The sequence below is a fragment of the Engystomops pustulosus genome, chromosome 2 (genome assembly GCF_040894005.1).
Source record: "Engystomops pustulosus chromosome 2, aEngPut4.maternal, whole genome shotgun sequence".
Lineage (NCBI taxonomy): Eukaryota > Metazoa > Chordata > Amphibia > Anura > Leptodactylidae > Engystomops > Engystomops pustulosus.
This window is the reverse complement of record NC_092412.1, coordinates 147,652,642-147,677,066: the sequence shown is the minus strand read 5'-3', so window position 1 is coordinate 147,677,066 and position 24,425 is coordinate 147,652,642. Positions and strand designations below refer to the sequence as shown.

The window sequence follows — 24,425 nt, the reverse complement described above, 5'->3', positions numbered from 1 at the left end:
GGCCTATTGATCATAGCAATTGTTAACTGAGACCCTATTATTTCTAGACCCACAGGTGAATCACAGTCAAAACCAGCAGAAGAAAAGGAGAGGAGTAAGGAGACAAGTAGGTTTGCCCTGCAGCATGCATTGTTCTTTAGAACTAATTTGTTTGGAAAGCAGGGGAGGAGAATGTTTCAAGTCTTAACATTACTTTGTATCTAAAAATTGAAATACAGCTCTATTTAACCCTCTCCACTCCTCACATAAAACTGACAATGTTAATAAATTGCTTCAACAAGTTCTTATACTATAAAGTTGCTTTAGCCCTCTTTGTAATATTAAAGGAACGTGGCTGTTATCACTGGTTTGGTACAAGAAGTGTTTTATTTACTCAGCAGAGCCCCCATACCCAAAGAAAGTGTGCCAAATGTAGCTTGCTTGGCCTGTGTGATGTGGCAGGAAAAAATACATTCTAATATACTTCAGTCACAATTGAAGTACTCAGGCGTCTAGAGAAACCTTCACATGACTTACATATAACATTCACCGGCTAAAAGATACATGTGTAACGGGAGTACAATTGCTAGAACCTGCAACTGATCACTAGCATGAGAGACCCAAACCTTCACTTGTACATATAATTATGCAAGGATGAAAAGAACTGTACTCACTAGCCATGCAGTATATGTGAAGAAAAATTTGCTAAATTGTAATAAAAATAATTTCTCTTTAGCAGTTTATCTAAAGATTTGCTGAAATTCAATTTATTCTTGTTCACTGCAGATACTTCCACACTGGATGGTCTCAAAGTTTCATCAGTTAAGTTGGCACATCCTACAGTAGACAGACCAAAAATGCAGGGAAAACGTGCACCAAAGAGTAAGGCTGCCTCCTCAGGGGTGAGTATTATATGTATATATGTCGCTATATATGACAAAATGTTTACTATTACATTATGTCCTATCTTGTCTTTGCTATTGGAAGCAGTCAATAAACCTGTCACAAGTATTTAAGATAATGATTGTTTAGAGGTGGCTGAAAGCATCCGTACCAAACCCTACAAGTGCCACTGTAAAGATAATAACACTGGAGCAAATACTTCAAGATTTCACCACTGAAGCCTGCAAGATGGTTACTACAGTTGACTAAATAACAAATATTAAGAAAATGTCAAATTTCTTATGTTTATTGATGACAAATAAATTGTAAATAAACTGCGTTTAAAATGTACATCTGCTTTGTGCTGGGAACGTGCCAATACAAAGAGGCATTTTCAGTGGAAATTTTGTTTAAACATGTCTATTTCAGTTTCAGAATTGCAGAGTAATCCTTCGCCATCTGTCACCTGCAATACATATGGCTCAGTCCGCATTTCTGACATTTCGGGTATTTTTTTTCATCACAGACTGAAGCTGTTAATAATAAAGATGAAGATCAAGTAAATTCCCACTTAAAAAGTCAAACAGCTAAGGTATGCATTTTTATCTTCTCTCATCTACATCTTATACAGTATGCTTATGTAAGATAACACCTGCTAGGTTCACTTGCTGAAGGGAAAGTTTGGTGTTGTTCCCACAATATAACAAAAACTTTTAAGGATTTTCCCACCCTTTGTTTCATGGTCAGGGTTTCACTGACTAATATAAAGAGTGTTGTACTGTGGATAGTGATTAAAGAGTGGCTTTTATTTACAGCTGCTTTAAAAAGAATTAAAATGGGAGTGATACCCAATGTGCAATGTGTCTTTCCTCCAAGGGGCAAAACTATGACAGGAGAGGGGTGGGTGAACGAACAGCTAGCCTGTGCTCCACAGAAATATCATGGGGTGTTCGACTGATTATAAAAACCAATGGAAAAAGCGTGGCAACGTTTGGTTACCACTAAACCCCATAAAAAGGTCCCCAGCATACAAACCAATCAGCACACCACCAAACCGAAGTGTTAAATGGGGGGCACATAAGGGGCAGAAAGAAGGAAGACAGAGGACAGACAACAGGGGAGGGACTGTACAGTGGGGCTATATGTACTGCGGCATGAGGTGGTGAGGATCAAGTACCAAGAGAGGAAGGGATAGAGCACATGTCCAGGATGCTCTGCAGGATACCATGTTATAAAATCAACAAACTCCATACTCAGAGCCTCAATAAGTGAAATAACACAATGTTTAATGGACTCACAGCCGTAGTCTCTAAATGTCACTTTGTCACATCTCTGATACGTTTTCTAAATTGGCAAATAGTTTTGCCTGCATAATTCAAAGGGCAATCACAAAGAAGAAAGTTAACCAGACCTGTCGTATGGCATATAGCATGGTCCCTGATGGTATATTCAATGCCTGTACTGACACTGGTGTTTCATGATATGTCATCTGGGTACATTATCTGATGAGAGTTGAAACCCTTCTATTATACTATTCTACTGATGGAAAGAGAGTCAGAGGGGGTCAATATTTTTCTTTGTAGCCTAGAAACTGTTAGGTTAAGCCTTTAGTTTCTCAACATATATTACCATGAGAAATGTATTGTCTGACCACTGGGACCACTACTAATTAATCACAGCTCTGTGGAATTTCATAATTGTGAGACTGTAATGCCAAAATAGAAAATAGCTAAAAATAATGACTAGCCATACTAGTGAAATCCAAAATATTCACTATACCAACAATTACATTAGTCCAGAGAGACATCACCAAGGCTTAGTAATTAACTTGAATCAAAGAAGACAAAGAATGGCGGCACTTACCCAAATTAGAGAATCTTCTTTTTTATTCAAAGCGGTGCATAGGACAGGGAGGTGCTACATGCTGCAAACTCCGGTAACGGACCGTTTCGTGCACTCCTGCGCTTCGTCTGGCCGGAGACGAAGCACAGGAGTGCGCAAAACGGTCCGATGCCGGAGTTTGCTGCGTGTAGCACCTCCCTGTCCTATGCACCGCTTTGAATAAAAAAGAAGATTCTCTTATTTGGGTGAGTGCCGCCATTCTTTGTCTTCTTTGATTCATGTGAACACTTTACTCTTTGGTTGAGCACCACCCGTGTATTAAGAGTGTACCCGACTTGAACGCCATAACTCCCCAAGGCTGTCCGTGATCCTCCAATGCGAGTCTGGTAGTGCCGATGCTCTCCTTAGATGGTGTTAACACCACTCCTTGGACTCTTTTAGTATCTTAGTAATTAACTTCTGAGGCAGATCTGAGCCAAAATATTAGTGTGATGTGTGACTTTTAAAAGACAAATGCTTATAAAAACACAATTTATCACAATGTGATCTTCTACTTCATGTGTCATAGTGGCTTCTAATGGACGGAATTCTCCATTCTTTAATTTTAATGTCAACATACTATGGGGCACATTTACTTTCCGACGAACTCCGACGGAGTTCACCGAAAGTGCATTGTTCGATGCATGCGTTGCTTCACCACTCAGCTCAAACAGAGTTCACCTTCTTTAAAGTGGTGCATGTAAGTGCATTGGATTGCGACACAATTTGAAAGTTGAATCCTGCTTTCAGTCTGAATCAGTTGGATTATCCGACAGCACGCCCTCAATTTGTATTACATGGAAGCCAGTGCAGCTGCGCCAAAAAACAATCACTTGCGACACAATCCCAGTGCAGACACCTGTTAAATACCTGTCAAAGCCATGCAAATCCGTAAAAGGTGAACAGTCCGACCAAAGTGCGATCCTTGACCCATAGTAAATGAGACCCTATGGGGGTCATTTACCAAGGGCCCGAATTGCGTTTTTCCGACGGGTAATGCGAAAATTTCCGGTTTGCGCCGATTTTTCCTGAATTGCCCCGAGATTTTGGCGCACGCGATTGGATTGTGGCGCATCAGGGCCGGCATGCACGCAACGGAAATCGGGGGCGTGGCCGTACAAAAACCCGACGGATTCGGAAAAACCGCCGCATTTAAAAAAAGAAAGTGTCGCTTGACAAGTGCTTACCTGCACCCACGATAGGACGGTGAAGTTCAGTGCATTCCGATGAACTTCAGCGCAGCAGCAACACCTAGTGGACGTCGGAGGAACTACCTTAGTGAATCCTGGCCGGACCCAAATCCTCCGCAGAGAACGCGCCTCTGGATCGCAACAGGATCGGGTAAGTAAATCTGCCCCTATGTGTTTTGTACAGAGAAAATTTAGGATGTGAACAGTTCTGATTATCATGCTTGAAGCTCACAAAATATCCCTAAGTCAACACTAAACACAGGGGGAGGCAATTTAATCGGAAAGTATGTTATGCAACTATTAAGGGGTGGTAATAACCCTTAAAGGGGTATTCTCGTCTGGGCATTCACATTCAGTTCCATTAATCTTCCATATATAAAAATTTCTTCATTTGGATGTTATTAAAAAAAATGTTTCTGTGTGAAGATAATTTCCCATAAACATAGCCATGTTGTCCCTTAGAAACGAGATTATTTCCTTGGTTACGACCACGTCACATTTAGGCAGCAGTGGCCAGAAATGTACTATTGAGCCCTGCCTGACCACCTGGCTTCAGCGATCATCACTACAGGACGGCTGTGGGACATGTAGTAATTCTCAGATATTTCATATACAAAAACTTTTTGTTTATTTGTGCAATCCCTTCAGCAGAGGTGGCCGTATCCGAGGAAGCTATCTCGTTTCTAAGGGACCATATCACTACATTTATGGAAAATTATCTTCACACAGGAACATTTTTTTTTAATAACATCTAATTGAAGAAATGTTTATTAATGGAAGATTAATCAAAGTGAATGTAAATGCCCAGACGAGAATACCCCTTTAAGTTAAATTTGTATTTAAGTCACAACTGGTATATTTTATAATTGTAACTCCAGACTCCCAAAAAAATCTTTTGTCCCTTTGACCATTTGGTTTTCAAAATTTTGTGCTGTCATGGAAACAAGGATATCAATAAAACTTCATTACAGCTGATCCTTGGAGCCTTGGACTAAAGTAAAGCATCCAGAGAGCTTCACCAGAGGTCACAGTGGTCTAGATCCATCTGTAACTAGAGGTTGTGTGTAAGTAGGGGATCACCTATATACCTTTAATAATCAAATCTGATTCCCATGAAGCTATGGGAATAAAAAGCCATGAACTAAAATATGAGTAAAATGTCAAAGAACTTGTTCCATACTCTGAACCCCTCATTTAATTTCCATGTCCTTTATTCATGCAGGCATTCACAGTGGCAATGTTATTTTTTTTCTTGCTTTGAGCCTTTTTTGTTTTATCCTAGAATACTTCAAGGCTTTCTAACCCACCTAATCAAACACATCCCCCAAACCCAAAATCCAGCACAAATTCCCACACATCTTCTGTAACATGCAAGAAGAGCCCAGAACCTGTACAGAGTGGTCAAATGGATGAACTTGTGGATGAAATTAAATCACTTAAACTTATGATGGAAATACTTAAGAATAAGCACTTGTAAGTTGATGTACTTGCTGTAATATGTTTGTTGGATAGTGTAGCATACTTGCAATTCCATCTGACATATCCATATTGTAGATACTATATATCATGTTTACTACACTAAGTAGCCCTATTATGTTGATGGGATTGTGCCATCACTCATGATTAGACATCTTTGGATATGAATATCAAATTTATTGATATTAAATCAGCAGCAAGACAATGTGGTAAAAATATTGGATTGTCCTGCATGTTGGATGGCTCAATGATGGATGCTCTTTGGGTTGACTAGTTAGAGTAAGGACTATTCTACTGGCACATGTACATCCAGATACTCCTTAGTGAACATGTTGTTCTGTATTTAGTGTGTCCAATAAAACTATTTTATTAGTTAAAGGGATTTCCTCAGAAAGTAGAACTATCTCCTGTCCATAAGTCCAGTTGGACAGATGGTGCTCTTTATAAATGAAGCAGTAATGCTCATGCTGGGCCAGAGCTACATTCTCTTTTTTATTGTTATTTTTTACAGTTTTACAGTTATTTTATTTACAGTTCTTTCCAAAAACAAGAACAATACAGAATACAAGAACATGAACAGTTGAGTGACAGCCATCTTTGTAGGCACACATAAACATGTAGTTTATTAATTCAACTCTCACTTATTGTTGATCTAGTCAGTAGAATTGCTTATTGCCAGAGAGACTTACTGACAGACATGTAAACAAAGAAATCTGTCTTTGAGTAGAGTCGACCACTGGATTTAGCAGAAGAAGCATAGAATTACATGCTACTATTACAATGCACTAGGCCAAAAACTACATCACAAAAACTGACTTCTACTGAGAAGTATTTATATTCTCAGATGAACAGTTTTGCTATATTGATTTTTTCATCTTATTTTCACAGGACGGATCTTCAGGAAATCAGATCAGAAATGAGTCAAGAAAGAGTGAAACGCTTAGCTTTAGAGGTAAGTTAGAAAAAAAGCAACTTATCAATGGCTGACATGAAACTCCAGATGTTGCCAAATGGTACTTCCCTTTGTAACAATTAATTGAGGCAAATGTATAGTGGGGAAAAAAGTATTCAGCCACCAATTGTGCAGGCTCTCCCACTTTTAAAGAATTTATTTGCGATTATGGTGGAAAATAAGTACAGGCAGTCCCGGGGTTACGTACATGATAGGTTTGTTCTTAAGTTGAATTTGTATGTAAGTCGAAACTGTATAATTTATAATTGTAGATCCAGACAAAAAAAATTTTGGCCCCAGTGACAATTGGAGTTTAAACAGTGTTTTGCTGTAATGGGACCGAGGATTATCAATAAAGCTTCATTACAGACACCTTACAGCTGATTATTTCAATTTGGGACTATAGTACAGCATTCAGAAAGCTTCACCAGACGTCAGGGGGGTCTGTCTGTAACTATGTCTGTAAGTCGGGTGTCCTTAAGTAGGGGACCGCCTGTATTTGGTCACCTACAAAAAAGAAAACTTTCTGGCTCTCACAGACCTGTAACTTCTTCATTAAAAGTCTGCTCTATAGTAAAGGCCCATGTTTGAACTTTTTATCACTATAAAAGACACCTGTCCACAACCTCAAATAGTCACACTCCAAACTCCACTATGGTGAAGACCAAAGGACACCAGAAACAAAGTTGTAGACCTGAACCAGACTGGGAAGACTGAAAATGCAATAGACAAGCAGCTTGGTGTGAAAAAGTCAACTGTGGGATCAATAATTAGAAAATTGAAGACATACAAGATCACTGATAATCTTCCTCGATCAGGGAGATTACACTGTGTGGTCAAGATGATCACAAGAATGGTGAGCAAAAGTCCCTGCACCATGCAGGGGTCCTATTGAATGACCTGTAAAAAGCTGGGACCAATGTAACACACTATAATGCCAGGGACTCAGATCAAGCAGTGCCAGATGTGTCCCCTGCTAAAGACAGTACATATCGAGGACTATCTGAACTTAGCTACAGAGCATTTGGATGTTTCAGAAGAGTATTGGGATAATGTCATATGGTCAGATGAAACCAAAGTATATGGTAGAAACACAACTTGTAGTCTTTGGAGAATAGTGAATGCTGAGTTGCATGCTAGGAATATCATACCTACTGTGAACCATGGGGGTGGCAACATCATGATGATGGTCTGTTTCTCTGCAAAGGGGCCAGGACAACGGATCTGTTTACATGAAAGACTGAAGGGGGCTGTGTAATGTGAGATTTTGAGTGCAAACCTCCTTCCATCAGCAAGGGCATTGAAGATGGTCTTTCAGAATGACATTTATCCAAGCACACTGCAAGGGCAATAAAGGAGTGGCTTTGTAAGAAGCATTTCAAGGTCCTGGAGTTGCCTAGCCTTTCTTTAGATCTCAACCCCATAGAAAACCTTTGGGGGGAGTTGAAAGTCTGTGTTGCCCAGAGACAGCCCCAAAACATCACTGCTCTGAGTGGAGGAATGGGCCAACATAACAGCAACAGTGTGTGTCAACCTTGTGAAGATTTACAGAAAACAAAATATATATAACAAAGTATTGAGACAAACTTTTCTTATTGACCAAATGTATATTTTCCACTATAATTTACAAATAAATTCTTTAAAAATCAGATGTAGTTTTTTGGATTTGTTTTCTCATTTTGGGGCACATTTACTTACCCGGCCCATTCGCGATCCAGCGGCGCGTTCTCTGCACAGGATTCGGGTCCGGCTGGGATTTAAGATGGTAGTTCCTCCGCCGTCCACCAGGTGGCGCTGCAGCGCCGAAAATAATCTTAACGCCCCGGAATGCACCATCCCATAGAAGGTGAAGGTGAGCGCTCCCCAAGCGACACATTTTCGGTTTTTAAATGCGGCGGTTTTTCCGAATACGTCGGGTTTTCGTTCGGCCACGCCCCCCGATTTCTGTCGCGCGCATGCCGGCCCCGATGTGCCACAATCCGATCGCGTGCGCCAAAAACCCGGGGCAATTCATGTACAAGCGGCGCAAATCGGAAATATTCGGGTAACACGTCGGGAAAACGCGAATCGGGCCCTTAGTAAATGACCCCCTTTGTGTCTCATAGTTGAGGTCTGCCTATGATGTCAATTACAGGCCCCTCTCATCTTTAACCCCTTAATGACTTGGCCTTTTTTAGTTTTTCACTTCCATTTTTCACTCACCACCTTCAAAAATCTATATTTTTTTGCTGCTAGCACCTATCGCGGGTGTTCCTGGTAAGCCTTTGCTGCAATATTCAGCAAAGTCTTACCAGCTATGGAGAGGGCTCGGCCCGCGGGTCCTCTCCATGCACCGGGACCCGGCGCGCGTCGTACTAGTACGGCACACGTCGGGAAGGGGTTAAGTTGGAGAACTTGCAAAATTGGTGGCTGACTAAATACTTTTTTTCCCCGCTTTATCTATTTGATATTGAATATAGTAGTGCCTGCCTATTTGTACACAATAAAACTGTTACTGGTATTATACAGGAGTATTCCAGAAATATGAACATGAATATGAATATGTCTGATACAAAAACCCATAATGCTTTAAATAAAATAGTACAACAAAACTCAATTTCATTAATCACAAAACCGAGCTTAAATAGTTTGCTTTTATAATTCATTAAATTTTGAGTTTTTATAAAGTTATTTAAAAGATGTTCACCGCAGGATACTACAATTCCCATGATCCATTAGTTCTCAGTAAACTCCTCCCTCCTATGCTCTGCTCCTGGTGGTGATCTAATAGACTGTCTTGCTGTGTTACCATAGTAATGTATGTAACTGCCATCACTGCACAACCTTATTGAGATGACATCTCACCACAACACTGGCCACGTGGCCAAGAAACGGACTACAACCAAACATAGTGATGATCACATGACCTGTTCAGGCAGGTGCAGGACATGTGATGTGGACATGTGTCGGGCATTCATGTTCTATCCTGTGTCTCCTTCTCAAGAGGGACCAAATCCATGGACTCATTAAAGAACCAGTAACATTTTACATCTTCATTATAGTGTATGTACACACTAGAGATGAGCAAACATACTCGTCCGAGCTTGATGCTCGTTCGAGCATTAGCGTACTCGAAACTGCTCGTTGCTCGGACGAATACTTCGCCCGCTCGAGAAAATGGCAGCTCCCGCCGTTTTGCTTTTTGGCGGCCAGAAACAGAGCCAATCACAAGCCAGGAGACTCTGCACTCCACCCAGCATGACGTGGTACCCTTACACGTCGATAGCAGTGGTTGGCTGGCCAGATCAGGTGACCCTGGGATAGACTAGCCGCTGCCCGCGCTGCTCGGATCATTCTGTGTCTGGATGCCGCTAGGGAGAGAGCTGCTGCTGGTCAGGGAAAGCGTTAGGGTGTTCTATTAGAATAGTGTTAGGCAGGAGTGATTCAACAAGAACCCAACAGCCCTTCTTAGGGCTACAATAACGTTATACTTTTTTTTTTTTGTTTGCTTGTGGCTGGGCTTGCTGGCACTAGTAGTGCAGCTAGTACCATATTGTGAGGAATTTGCAGGGGGACTTGCTACCGTTGTGTTTAGCTCTTAGTGACACACATATCCACCTCAAACACCAAAGTGGGAAAATTTATTAGGGGTTTGATTTCAATTAGGCACAGTCTGCCATTTCCTTTTTATTTTACGTTTATTTTTTCATAACTCAGCGTCATCTCATCAGTGTGCTTTCATACTTGGCTAGAAAATAGCCAAAGGAGAATCCAAACGGCTTACTTACGCCTACAATAGCATTATATATATTTTATTTCTGGTTGATCTGCTGGTGGCTGTCCTTGCTGCAGTGCATCTACTAGCCAATTGTCAGGAATTTGGAGTGAGACTTGCGACCGCTGTGTTTAGCGCTTAGTGACGCACATATCCATCGCAAAGACCGAAGTGGGAAAATTTATTAGGGGTTGGATTTCAATTAGGCACAGTCTGGCAGTTTCTTTTTATTTTACGTTTATTTTTTCATAACTCAGCGTCATCTCATCAGTGTGCTTTCATACTTGGCTAGAAAATAGCCAAAGGAGAATCCAAACGGCTTACTTACGCCTACAATAGCGTTATATATATTTTATTTCTGGTTGATCTGCTGGTGGCTGTCCTTGCTGCAGTGCCTCTACTAGCCAATTGTCAGGAATTTGGAGTGAGACTTGCGACCGCTGTGTTTAGCGCTTAGTGACGCACATATCCATCGCAAAGACCGAAGTGGGAAAATTTATTAGGGGTTGGATTTCAATTAGGCACAGTCTGGCAGTTTCTTTTTATTTTACGTTTATTTTTTCATAACTCAGCGTCATCTCATCAGTGTGCTTTCATACTTGGCTAGAAAATAGCCAAAGGAGAATCCAAACGGCTTACTTACGCCTACAATAGCGTTATATATATTTTATTTCTGGTTGATCTGCTGGTGGCTGTCCTTGCTGCAGTGCATCTACTAGCCAATTGTCAGGAATTTGGAGTGAGACTTGCGACCGCTGTGTTTAGCGCTTAGTGACGCACATATCCATCGCAAAGACCAAAGTGGGAAAATTTATTAGGGGTTGGATTTCAATTAGGCACAGTCTGCCATTTCCTTTTTATTTTACGTTTATTTTTTCATAACTCAGCGTCATCTCATCTGGCATAGCAGTGTGCTTTCATACTTGGCTAGAAAATAGCCATAGCAATAGGATAGCATTGTTTGGTTTTAAAAACTAAAAAACACAAAAAAAACCTAAAAAACACAAAAAAACACAAAAAAAAGTTAAAAAAAAATTAAAGTTATAACTTTCATTTTCAAAATGTTTAACCCGAGGGCTAGGGGTAGAGGACGAGGGCGGGGACGTGGGCGTCCAACTACTGCAGGGGTCAGAGGCCGTGGTCCTGGGCGGGGTGAGACACCACCTGCTGATGAGGGAGCAGGGGAACGCCGCAGAGCTACACTCCCTAGGTTCATGTCTCAAGTTACTGGGACTCGTGGTAGAGCACTGTTGAGGCCAGAACAGTGCGAACAGGTGACGTCGTGGATTGCCGACAATGCTTCGAGCAATTTGTCCACCAGTCAGTATTCCACGCAGTCCACCCATGTCACCGAAATCGGCACTCCTCCAGCTCCTGCACCTCAGCCTCCTCCCCCCCAGTCTGCCCCCTCCCAGGAAAATTTGGCATTTGAACTGGCATACTCTGAGGAACTGTTTTATGGACCCTTCCCACAGTCACAAACCACTTGTCCGGTTGCTGCTGAGCAATTTTCCGATGCCCAGGTTTTCCACCAGTCGCAGTCTGTGGGTGATGATGACCTTCTTGACGTAGTGGAAGAAGTGTGTAAAGAGGTGTCCGAAGATGAGGAGACACGGTTGTCAGACAGTGGTGAAGTTGTTGTCAGGGCAGGAAGTCCGAGGGGGGATCAGACTGAGGGATCGGAGGATGATGAGGTGACAGACCCAAGCTGGGTTGAGAGGCCGGGTGAACACAGTGCTTCTGAGACGGAGGAGAGTCCTCGACCAGAACAGGTTGGAAGAGGCAGTGGTGGGGCCAGACGGAGAGGCAGGGCCAGAGCAGGTGCATCAGCGCCAAATGTGTCACGTAGTGAAGCTCCCGTGGCGAGGGCTCCCGCGGCGAGGGCTAGATTTTCAGAAGTCTGGAGGTTCTTTAAGGAAACACCGGATGACCGACGGACTGTGGTGTGCAACCTTTGCCAAACCAGGATCAGCAGGGGTTCCACCACTACTAGCTTAACTACCACCAGTATGCGCAGGCATATGAATGCTAAACACCCCACTCAGTGGCACCAAGCCCGTTCACCTCCGGCCGTGCACACCACTGCTCCTTCCCCTGTGTCAGCTGATAGTCAGCCCCCTGCCCAGGACCCTGGCACAAAAACCCCATCGTCGCCTCCACGATCCTCCACAGCATCCACAGCATACCCCAGATGCTGGAGCGGAAACGTAAATATAGTGCAACCCACCCGCACGCCCAAGCCCTTAATGTCCACATCTCCAGATTGCTTAGCCTGGAGATGCTGCCCTTTAGGCTAGTAGAGACCGAGGCCTTTCGCAACCTCATGGCGGCGGCCGCCCCTCGGTATTCGGTCCCCAGCCGCCACTACTTTTCCCCATGTGCCGTCCCAGCCCTGCACCAGCACGTGTCAGACAACATCATCCGTGCCCTGACCAACGCCGTTTCTGACAAGGTCCACCTGACCACGGACACGTGGACGAGTGCTGCCGGGCAGGGCCACTATATATCGCTGACGGCACATTGGGTTAACTTGGTGGAGGCTGCGGCTGGTCATATACTGCCGACGCCGAGGATTGCGGGGCCTACCTCGGTCCAGGTGTTTCAGGCCTACTATGCCTCCTCCTCCTCCCACCCCTCCTCCACCTCCTCCTCCGAACTACCATCCGTGGGCATGCCGCCATCAGTCGGTAGCTCTAGGCACAGCAGCAGTGCCGTCGCTAAGCGACAGCAGGCGGTGCTCAAACTGCTGAGCCTAGGCGATAAAAGGCACACCGCCCAAGAGCTATTACAGGGCATCACGGCGCAGACTGATCTGTGGCTTGCACCGCTGAACCTGAAGCCAGGCATGGTTGTGTGTGACAACGGCCATAACCTGGTGGCGGCTCTGCAACTCGGCAGACTGACACATGTGCCATGCCTGGCCCATGTGTTAAATCTGATAGTTCACCGTTTCCTCAAGACATACCCCAATCTGTCTGATTTGCTCACGAAGGTGCGCCGCATCTGTGCGCATTTCAGGAAGTCCAGCACAGATGCTGCCACTCTCAGGGCAGCGCAGCGCCGCCTCCAACTGCCCGCTCACCGACTGTTGTGCGACGTGCCCACGAGGTGGAATTCAACATTAACCATGTTATCCAGAGTTTACCAGCAGCGCAGAGCGATTGTAGACTGCCAGATGTCAACTTCCACCAGAACTGGTAGTCAGGTCAGTCAGCTTCCTCAAGTCTACAATGAGGAGTGGACGTGGATGTCTGATATCTGTCAGGTGCTGAGTAACTTTGAGGAGTCAACACTGATGGTCAGTGGCGATGCCGCCATCATCAGCCTCACCATCCCGCTGCTTGGCCTGTTGAAAAACTCTCTGATCAGCATGAAGTCGGAAGCTTTGCGCTCGTCACAAGAGACGGGGGAAGAAGATTCCCTTGTTGATAGCCAAAGCACCCTTAGGTCTGTTTCTCAGCGCATATCGGAGGAGGTGGAGGTGGAGGAGGATGAGGAGGAAGAGGAGGAGAATGTTGGTGAGACACAAGAGGGGACCATTGTTGAGTCCTTCACTGTTCAGCGTGTATGGGCAGAAGAAGAGGAGTTGGAGGAGTTGGAGGAGGAGGAAATGGACAGTCAGGCCAGTGAGGGGAGTGAATTCTTACGTGTTGGTACTCTGGCGCATATGGCAGATTTCATGCTAGGCTGCCTATCCCGTGACCCTCGCGTTCAAAGAATTTATTCCAGCACCGATTACTGGGTATTCACTCTCCTGGACCCACGGTACAAGCAAAATCTTTCCACTCTCATCCCTGGAGAGGAAAGGAGTGTGAGAATGCATGAATACCAGCAGGCCCTGGTGCACAAGCTGAAACACTATTTCCCTTCTGACAGCGCTAGCGGCAGAGTGCGTAGTTCTGCGGGACAAGTAGCGAGGGAGAGTAGGCGAGCAGGCAGCTTGTCCAGCACTGGCAAGGGTACGCTTTACAAGGCTTTTGCCAGCTTTATGTCACCCCAGCAAGACACTGTCACCTGTCCCCAGTCTCGGCAGAGTAGGGCTGATCTTTACAGAAAGATGGTGAGGGAGTACGTAGCTGACCATACCATCGTCCTAAATGATCACACAGCTCCCTACAACTACTGGGTTTCAAAGCTGGACATGTGGCACGAACTGGCGCTGTACGCCTTGGAGGTTCTTGCCTGCCCTGCCGCTAGCGTGTTGTCCGAGCGGGTTTTCAGTGCAGCTGGTGGCATCATCACCGATAAGCGTACACGCCTGTCGACTGACAGCGCTGACAGGCTGACGCTTATTAAGATGAATAAAGCCTGGATTTCTCATAATTTCCAATCTCCACCAGGTGAAGGAAGCTCAACCTGAATAATTTATGCACTCCTCCTCCTCCTCATTTTCCTCCTTCTCCTCCTCTTTGTACACTAAAGCAGAGGAAACTGGCTATTTTTTGACAGGGCCCACTGGCTCTAGCTATAGTACTTTATGCATTTAATTTTTCTGGAGGGCCACCTACCCGGTCCTCTGTTTTAAACAATTTTTGGGAGTGCCACATACAGGCACTCAATCTATTCAATTTTTCTGGAGGGCCACCTACCTGCTCCTCTGGTTTAAAAACTTTTTTGGACTGCCACATACAGGCACTCAATCTATTTCATTTTTCTGGAGGGCCACCTACCTGCTCCTCTGGTTTGAAAACTTTTTTGGACTGCCACATACAGGCACTCAATCTATTCCATTTTTCTGGAGGGCCACCTACCTGCTCCTCTGGTTTGAAAACTTTTTTGGACTGCCACATACAGGCACTCAATCTATTCCATTTTACTGGAGGGCCACCTACCTGCTCCTCTGGTTTGAAAACTTTTTTGGACTGCCACATACAGGCACTCAATCTATTCAATTTTTCTGGAGGGCCACCTACCTGCTCCTCTGGTTTGAAAACTTTTTTGGACTGCCACATACAGGCACTCAATCTATTCCATTTTTCTGGAGGGCCACCTACCTGCTCCTCTGGTTTGAAAACTTTTTTGGACTGCCACATACAGGCACTCAATCTATTCCATTTTACTGGAGGGCCACCTACCTGCTCCTCTGGTTTGAAAAGTTTTTTGGACTGCCACATACAGGCACTCAATCTATTCAATTTTTCTGGAGGGCCACCTACCTGCTCCTCTGGTTTGAAAACTTTTTTGGACTGCCACATACAGGCACTCAATCTATTTCATTTTTCTGGAGGGCCACCTACCTGCTCCTCTGGTTTGAAAACTTTTTTGGACTGCCACATACAGGCACTCAATCTATTTCATTTTTCTGGAGGGCCACCTACCTGCTCCTCTGGTTTGAAAACTTTTTTGGACTGCCACATACAGGCACTATCCAAATTAAATTGTCTCCATAGCAGCCTCCACACGTTGTCTCCATTGCTACCTCCAAAAGTCGTCCATATAGCTGCCTCCATACATCGTCGCCTTATCAAACGAGGTGTGTCAGGCAGAAATTTGGGTTGTTTTCATGGATTCCACATCAAAGTTGTTAACTTGTCTGACCCTGGGGCTGGTCATATACTGCCGACGCAGAGAATTGCGGGGCCTACCTCGGTCCAGGTCTCAAAGGCCTAGTATACCTCCTCCTCCTCCGAATTACCATCCGTGGCCATGGCGCCATCAGTCGGTAGCTCTAGGCACAGCAGCAGTGCCGTCGCTAAGCGACAGCAGGCGGTGCTCAAACTGCTGAGCCTAGGCGATAAAAGGCACACCGCCCAAGAGCTATAACAGGGCATTCCACATCAAACTTGTTAACTTTGTCGCCACCCTGCTGTGTAATCCACAAAATATACTGGCAAACTTTTATCATTTACCGATATTATTTCAGCGCTTCTTGCGCATCTGTTTACATTCCCCTCACCCGCCATATCCCAAACTTATAAGAAAGCTACTACACTTGATCTTATACAAAAGGTTCTTAGAAGTGCTGTTTGGGGAGTAGCCTAGAGACAGGGGCTTGGATTGGCGAAAGCTCACCTGGCAGCGGAGCGCCAGCTCCATGCGCATCATGCGCTTCTTGCGCATCTGTTTACATTCCCCTCACCCGCCATATCCCAAATTTATAAGAACGCTACTACACTTGATCTTATACAAAAGGTTCTTAGAAGTGCTGTTTGGGGAGTAGCCTAGAGACAGGGGCTTGGATTGGCGAAAGCTCGCCTGGCAGCGGAGCGCCAGCTCCATGCCAAGATCCAACTAACATAGTTTTAACTGCAGCACCTTTAATCTACTACTAGTTCACTGCCTCCATACATGGTCCCCTTATCAAACGAGCTGTGTCAGGCAGAATTTTGGGTTGTTTTCATGGCTTCCATGTTAACTTTGTCGCCACCCTGCTGTGTAATTCACAAAATATACTGGCAAACTTTTATCATGTACCGATATTATTTGAGCGCTTCTTGCTCACCTCCTTTGGTTCCTCTCTGCCACCCATTGGTTTGAAGCCTGAGTCCATTTAGGGTATGTCGCCATGCCACTCTCTAGCCTGCCGCTGCTGCCGCTGCCTCTGCATGCCGTCCCCTATAGTGTCAGGGTCAATTATTGGATGTTTTACATGCTATCTAGCTTCATTCTGTCACTCTGTCATGGCCATGCTGTTGCCCATAATTTTGGCATAATGGTGCGATTAAGCAGCCTCAGAGGCATCCATGCATGCTGCCCCTGCTGTTTCCTGTCCATTTCCGTGGTGTTTCCATCCTTTTCTGAGGTTCCCAGGTGTTTGGCCAAGCTTCCCTGTGCAGAGCCTTGGTCCGCTTGAAAAATGCTCGAGTCTCCCATTGACTTCAATGGGGCTCGTTATTCGAGACGAGCACTCGAGCATCGGAAAAGTTCGTCTCGAATAACGAGTACCCGAGCATTTTAGTGCTCGCTCATCTCTAGTACACACCATTTTCCTGCTAAGTGGAGCACAATTTTAAATAGCAACTAATTACATATTAGCTTATATTTTAAGGAACCATTTGAATTAGAATTATGCTTATTCCTGGTATACCACTTTAACCTCTTCCCAATGCGCGCCATAATAGTATGGTGCACGTCGGGTGCAGGTGCATGGAGAAGGCTCACGGACTGAGCCCTCTCTGTAGCTGGTAAGTCTTTGGTGCATATTCCGTCGATCGCCACCGGCTAAGCTCCGGTGGCTTCAAAAAGATGGCGCACATGGGCTTGGCGAGGAGTGAAAAATGGAAATGAAAAAACAAAAAAGGGCCAGGTCGTTAAGGGGTTAATGACTGTATATACATAATTGGACGCTTGGTGGTCCCTGTTTCCTTGTTCAATACCCAAAGACAATATCATATAGTACTTAGTAGTATGGGCCTTAAGGGATTTCCCAACTCATTTATATAGATGACTATATACACTCACCGGCCACTTTATTAGGTACACCATGCTAGTAACGGGATGGACCCCCTTTTGCCTTCAGAACTGCCTCAATTCTTCGTGGCATAGATTCAACAAGGTGCTGGAAGCATTCCTCAGAGATTTTGGTCCATATTGACATGATGGCATCACACAGTTGCCGCAGATTTGTCGGCTGCACATCCATGATGCGAATCTCCCGTTCCACCACATCCCAAAGATGCTCTATTGGATTGAGATCTGGTGACTGTGGAGGCCATTTGAGTACAGTGACCTCATTGTCATGTTCAAGAAACCAGTCTGAGATGATTCCAGCTTGACATGGCGCATTATCCTGCTGAAAGTAGCCATCAGATGTTGGGTACATTGTGGTCATAAAGGGATGGACATGGTCAGCAACAATACTCAGGTAGGCTGTGGCGTTGCAACGATGCTCAATTGGTCCCAAGGGGCCCAAAGAGTGCCAAGAAAATATTCCCCACACCATGACACCACCACCACCAGCCTGAACGGTTGGTACAAGGCAGGATGGATCCATGCTTTCATGTTGTTGACGCCAAATTCTGACCCTACCATCCAAATGTCGCAGCAGAAATCGTGACTCATCAGACCAGGCAACGTTTTTCCAATCTTCTACTGTCCAATTTCGATGAGCTTGTGCAAATTGTAGCCTCAGTTTCCTGTTCTTAGCTGAAAGGAGTGGCACCCGGTGTGGTCTTCTGCTGCTGTAGCCCATCTGCCTCAAAGTTTGACGTACTGTGCATTCAGAGATGCTCTTCTGCCTACCTTGGTTGTAACGGGTGGCGATTTGAGTCCCTGTTGCCTTTCTATCAGCTCGAACCAGTCTGCCCATTCTCCTCTGACCTCTGGCATCAGCAAGGCATTTCCGCCCACAGAACTGCCGCTCACTGGATGTTTTTTTCTTTTTCGGACCATTCTCTGTAAACCCTAGAGATGGTTGTGCGTGAAAATCCCAGTAGATCAGCAGTTTCTGAAATACTCAGACCAGCCCTTCTGGCACCAACAACCATGCCACGTTCAAAGGCACTCAAATCACCTTTCTTCCCCATACTGATGCTCAGTTTGAACTGCAGGAGATTGTCTTGACCAGGTCTACATGCCTAAATGCACTGAGTTGCCGCCATGTGATTGGCTGATTAGAAATTAAGTGTTAACGAGCAGTTGGACAGGTGTACCTAATAAAGTGGCCGGTGAGTGTAGATGACTAAGAAGCTGTGATGCAGTTACCTTGTCAAGCCACTAAAGAAAGAATGGTGCTGTTCTTCCAGCTCCAGCAGTTATCTGGGTTGATCACTTGATCATCAATATCTTGATAAAAAGTTCAATTTTATTTAATTCTGATATGTGTAATTTTAGGTGTAAATTATTTTAAAATGCTTTACTTATCCAAGTGATTATGGGTAGGACATGCACATGCCTCAGCTTGTCAACCCTCAATTGAAATTTGTGATGAATCTGCATGTAAAACAAAAATACATCTGCTCTTTGCTGAAATGTTCACCAACCTTTTACCTGGTAGGGTTGGGATCAATTTCTTTTCCCAGGAAGACAGGCAAAGACATAGTTATATGCCACAATTAAGTTAGTATTTCACATTTGCAGTATCTCTATTTCATGTTGCCATCCCTGTACCAAATGTCTGAAACGCCACTTTTTCACCATTTTGCAACATTTGTGATTGAAAGGTCATACAGTTCCCAAAATGATGGCAAAGAAATCCTCAGTTTGTCCTGCCAAAAATTGCATCTCACACACCTTCGTACACTGATGGTTTTAACTTTTTAAAATATATTAAAACACAATAAAACCTATATAAACTTGGTATGCTCATGATGGATTTTTGAATTGGAGAGTGAAAAATAGATACACCAATACAAATATGGGTCAAGTCGTTAAGGGGCTAAAGGGGTCCTCCAGTGACATAGAAGCTAGCCCCTTATCCACAGATATGGCCTTGCATTGGAGAAAAATTGAAAGAGTTCCAGAACTGGACTTAAGAAGAAACACCCTTCGTCATAGCTTAAATTGCTGATTGGTGTGGGTCTCGTTGATGGGGCCCCCACAAATCACGAGAACAGGGTCTGTTGTACCCCCATCGTACCCCGGGATAATAAGAGCAGGCTCTAATCATCTCTATGATGCTTACGGATCTAGCCAAGCACCGTTCTTGGCAATCTCCAGTGAACAGAGCAGCTGGTGCATGCGTGACCGGCTACTCTCTTCATCTCAGAGTACGACAGGGGTTCAAGGGACCCCTTTTTTCTCGATCTGTGGGGATCCTATCAGTGAGACTCCCACCGATTATAATATTATAAATTGCTTGTCATTGGAGAACCCCTTTAATATTTCCTGATAAATTTTTAAAAAATCCTCCGCTACACTATAAATCTCTCAAAATATGGATTTATTTATAACATTCATTTTGAGTTCATTTGAAAATGAAAAAAGAAATACTATGTATTACACAATATGCCGTTTTTTCCACTTTTTGTAAATGTAACCTCAAATAAAACTAAAAATGAAAAATAAAGTCCAGAAATTTTAAGTTTTAATTAGCCTGCTACAAACGAAAATTCACTAAAAATACCCTTTTCGGGCCCTGTAATTAAGGGTTAAAAAAGGACAGCTTTGCACAAATTATACCAGTGTTGTGTTATATGTCTTTTTCCATTAATATTCAATGACTCAATGGATTTAAGAGGTAAAATGCATTGCAGATCATCTGTCAGTCTATTTCAAGCAAAGAACAGGTGTCCTTAATCTTTTGTGCTCTCATCTTATCACACAGCACTGAACTATGCCATGACTTGTTTTGCTTGCTTTCTAATATGAGACTTGTGTAAGTGTAATGTAACCAGACATAAGTATACTTGTAAGCTCCTAGCCTGGAAGATTTTAAATGCGGAACTACTGGAGCTAGAAATAGGGATTTTCCCCTCATAGTACTTTATAGAGTCTGAAAAATGGCATAAATGTATAAAGTGTTTATTACATTTGTAACACATCAAGAAAGTCTTGGGTCTACTGAATACTATTAGATGATCAAATACCCTGTTTTATTCCCATAGTGGTTGCTGCAGACAGAATTTCCTCATTTAAATCTACAGCAATACAAGGACTAAAAAAACAACCAGCACAGAATCTAAGATTTTATTGAGATTAGAGAAACCACATATATGCAATGAGGACATCGCTTTAAAGGGAACTTTTTCCAATATGTGGCTGGAGTTTAGAGTTGCAAACATATTTAGCTACCCCCCCCCCCAGGTGTCTGGAAAACAGGGAAACAAAGGTGGAATTCACTGGGGTCTCCTGACATATGTCCACTGCAGACATCAGACTAGGCGCTTAATGTCCAGGGCATGCATTGTAAATTGAGACATATGACATCAACTTCATGTGGCAAATGTAGAACAATATATAAACAATATTTCAAATACATTGTAATCGGCTAATACAGGGCCAATACTAGCCTTTTTGCTGCCTGCTCACTGTTGCTTTATAGTTTATAGTTTAGTGACACAGACATCGGTGGCATTTAGTACCTTACAGTTGATGAAGTTGTGCTCCATCAGGAAGAGGACTTAATTGCGTCTTCCACTGACCATGACTTATCGCTGTTGTATTCGCCACCATATGTCTTCTTATAGCACAGTGTCACCTGTCAGTCCTCAAAGTCAAAGAATAGTAATAAATCCATCAATAATATATGTCATCTCTATTGCGCACGCCCAAATTGTAGTGTATATAGGGTTACCTCAACTAAGTGAAAATGAGTCATCACATATTAAAGGATAAGGGAAGGAGATTCCAGGAGATCTCCTTCCTCCATCCGGTCTCCCTCACCTCTGCAGTCTCCTCTTCCCCCAGCAGCCGCTCAGCATCCTCATGGTAGAAGATGCAACCCAGGGTAGGGACCGTCGCTGAGTTGTTGCCTGTGGTTTACTGCAGGGCCAGCAAGTAGGTAGTGATAGAGGTAGACTACTGCCTTTACTTTAAGTAGTATTGATCTGTTGTTCATGCATTATCCTCCCTTGTGAAGAATTAATCGATCATTCTAATATTATGTGGGTTATCATTTTTATCATCACCGATATATCCAATTATGCCTTTTCTGATAAACACAGTTTTCATAATACAAACTGAAAATGGTAGATATCTGATATTTTTATATTTTCAGATGAGGGAAGTCAGAGCAAAGAACCTGGGAAATAAAAAAAAACATTTGACTCAAATGGTAGAAGAATTCACATTTAATATTACTTTTAAAATCAAAATATGATTTTTTTTTGTTTTATAGATGGAAATTGAAAATCTCAAGAAACTATCATCATCATCATCCTAAATACCACTCAAAACTTGAGCTGAACCTATGAGCACACCGAAGAAACAGCAAAAACCAAAAAGAAAAACATCTACTAAGATATCAGATCTGACAAAGACACGTCTTCCTGGAGAACTCACTGAAAATGGACATCATTAGACATATCCTGAGAATAAATATTGTTGCTTCCATTTGTTTAGGGCAACGATATTTTATATTGAAATGAAATACTTAGAACTTGTGCTGTAAAATACCAAAAACTATAACACCATTTTCATGAGAACTGGTGTTCATTGGGGTTTTTTTTGTATGATCATCCTTTATCACCAAGTCTGGATTTACTAGCTCTTTTACTATGTTTTAACAGGTAACTGGTACATAGTAACATTATAAAGATGCCTATTACAAAGGTTTACTATATATTGCCACAGGTGCTTCTTGATTTAACATCCTAGGTCAGTGATGGCAAACCTTTTAGAGACAGGGTGCCCAAACTACAACCAAAACACACTTATTTAATGCAAAGTGCCAGCATTTAAAGGGAACCTACCACCACGAATCTACCTATAAAGGTAGATCGGGTGGTAGGTTGATGTAAGGGAAGTGAGGAGAGCTCTTTTTAGAGCTAATCCTCACGTCCCCGCTAACTTTTGGGAAACTTTATTAACCTAATATGTAAATTTAGTTATGCGGCTACTGGGGCGTGGAGTAGCCAGCACGAGGCTACACAGCGCAGCTACTCCACGCCCCAGTAGCCACATTACTCCTCCTACCCTGTTGTGTCCGGCGCGCTGCTCCTCGTAGCTGCGCGCCCTCGTCTGACAAGCCGGCTACTGCGCATGCGCAGTAGCTCCGGCCTCGGAGCTGGGACTGCTCAGCCTGCGTTCTGCGCATGCGCAGAACGCCATCATATCGGACGAGGGCGCGCAGCTACGAGGAGCTGCGCGCGCCGGACACAACAGGGTAGGAGGATTAATGTGGCTACTGGGGCGTGGAGTAGCCGCGCTGTGTAGCCTCGTGCCGGCTACTCCACGCCCCAGTAGCCGCATAACTAAATTTACATATTAGGTTAATAAAGTTTCCCAAAAGTTAGCGGGGACGTGAGGATTAGCTCTAAAAAGAGCTCTCCTCACGTCCCTTACATCCACCTACCACCCGATCTACCTTTATAGGTAGATTCGTGGTGGTAGGTTCTCTTTAAGTAGTAATTTATTGCTTCCCGTTCTACCACAACTTCATATTGGCTTCTCAAAGTTCTACCACAACATCATATTGGCTTCTCAAAGTCAACAAAACAGTTCAAAGAAGAAGGGAAAATTTTGACTAATGTTGTAGCATTTCGCTATGGTCCCCCTGTACAGGAAGAAATGTGGGGCCTAGAGGAGCTCTAAAGATAATCCTCCCCTTTCTACATGTTCTACCTCTTCCTTCAGTCACAAGCATTCAAGAATGTGTTGCTATAAAGTAGCACTGAAAGCAACATTTCTTGAGTCCCCTGGGACTGCAGGATGATTCTTTGAGTGCTATGTTGATGGCTAGGGTTCCCAAAAAGATTGCTCCGAGTGCCACCTCTGTGCCATAGGTTCGCCACCACTGTCCTAGGTCATTGGGTCGCTATATAGTAATATTAATTTAGTATATAATAATATTATAAAGATGAGTATTACAAAGATTTACTATATATTGGCACAGAGGCTTCTTGATTTAACATCCTATTTTATTGGGTCGCTATATAGTAACATTATAAAGATGACTATTACAAAGATTTACTATATATTGGCACAGTGGCTTCTTGATTTAATATCCTAGGTCAGTGATGGCGAACCTTTTAGAGCCTCAGTGCCCAAACTTCAACAAAAAGCCACTTATTTATTGCAAAGTGCCAGCGCAGCAATTTAAGTAGTAATGAATTTCTCCTTGTTCATTGACAACTTTCAATCCTTCAGCCTCCCAAGGACACCAACACAGTTAAAAGGAGGAGGGAAAATTCATCTATCATTGTAGGAAGATTCTGTATGAAGATTCTTTGAGTCCTGTCTGGTGAACTTCCTTCTGGGGTGATGGCCTGGGTGCCCACAGAAAGGGCTCAGAGTGCCGCCTCTGGCACCAGTGCCATAGGTTCGCCACCACTGTCCTAGGTCATTGGGTCGCATATTTTTGCATGTAAATATGATAATAGGAAATCACTTCAGGCTAGTTTCAGACACGTACAAAATGGTAGGTTAGCACCTTTATTACAGTCACAATACCAGACCACCAAAGAATTACTTAAAACTTTTACTGATAAAGTAAGTTTGGTCCAATAGAACCTCTGGGTGATGTAGCCTTAGACTGTCTAAGCACATCTCTAAATTAACAGTAATTGTGCAGCAGAAAATTGGACCAAAAATAGCTTCAAAAGGACGTAGGAAAAGAAAACATTAATGGCAAAATAATCCAAGAATATTTTTTTAAAGAAACCGCATGACAGCTACGCATTTAAATTCTTCATAGTTACAGTACATGTGGATTTCATAGCTATCTTCAATTAATGGGGTTTGCCCTGAAAACTGAAACCGTGCGAATAGGATT

At 43.5% G+C, this 24,425-nt stretch overlaps 1 protein-coding gene across 3 annotated transcripts in view; it reads left to right on the top strand.

Moving 5' to 3' along the window:
* Positions 1 to 22,392, top strand: part of SH3D21 (SH3 domain containing 21) — a 74,099-nt gene extending 51,707 nt beyond the window's left edge. For 2 of the 3 annotated variants that reach the window (XM_072136800.1, XM_072136803.1), the window contains 6 exons: positions 48 to 106; positions 766 to 881; positions 1,388 to 1,453; positions 5,215 to 5,405; positions 6,297 to 6,360; positions 21,831 to 22,392. In XM_072136800.1, coding sequence (XP_071992901.1) covers positions 48 to 106; positions 766 to 881; positions 1,388 to 1,453; positions 5,215 to 5,405; positions 6,297 to 6,360; positions 21,831 to 21,875 — 541 coding nt within the window. In that variant the 3' untranslated portion in view covers positions 21,876 to 22,392. The remainder of the gene's footprint in view (positions 1 to 47; positions 107 to 765; positions 882 to 1,387; positions 1,454 to 5,214; positions 5,406 to 6,296; positions 6,361 to 21,830) is intronic. The other variant, XM_072136802.1, reaches the window with a different exon arrangement.
* Positions 22,393 to 24,425: the final 2,033 nt, after the last annotated feature.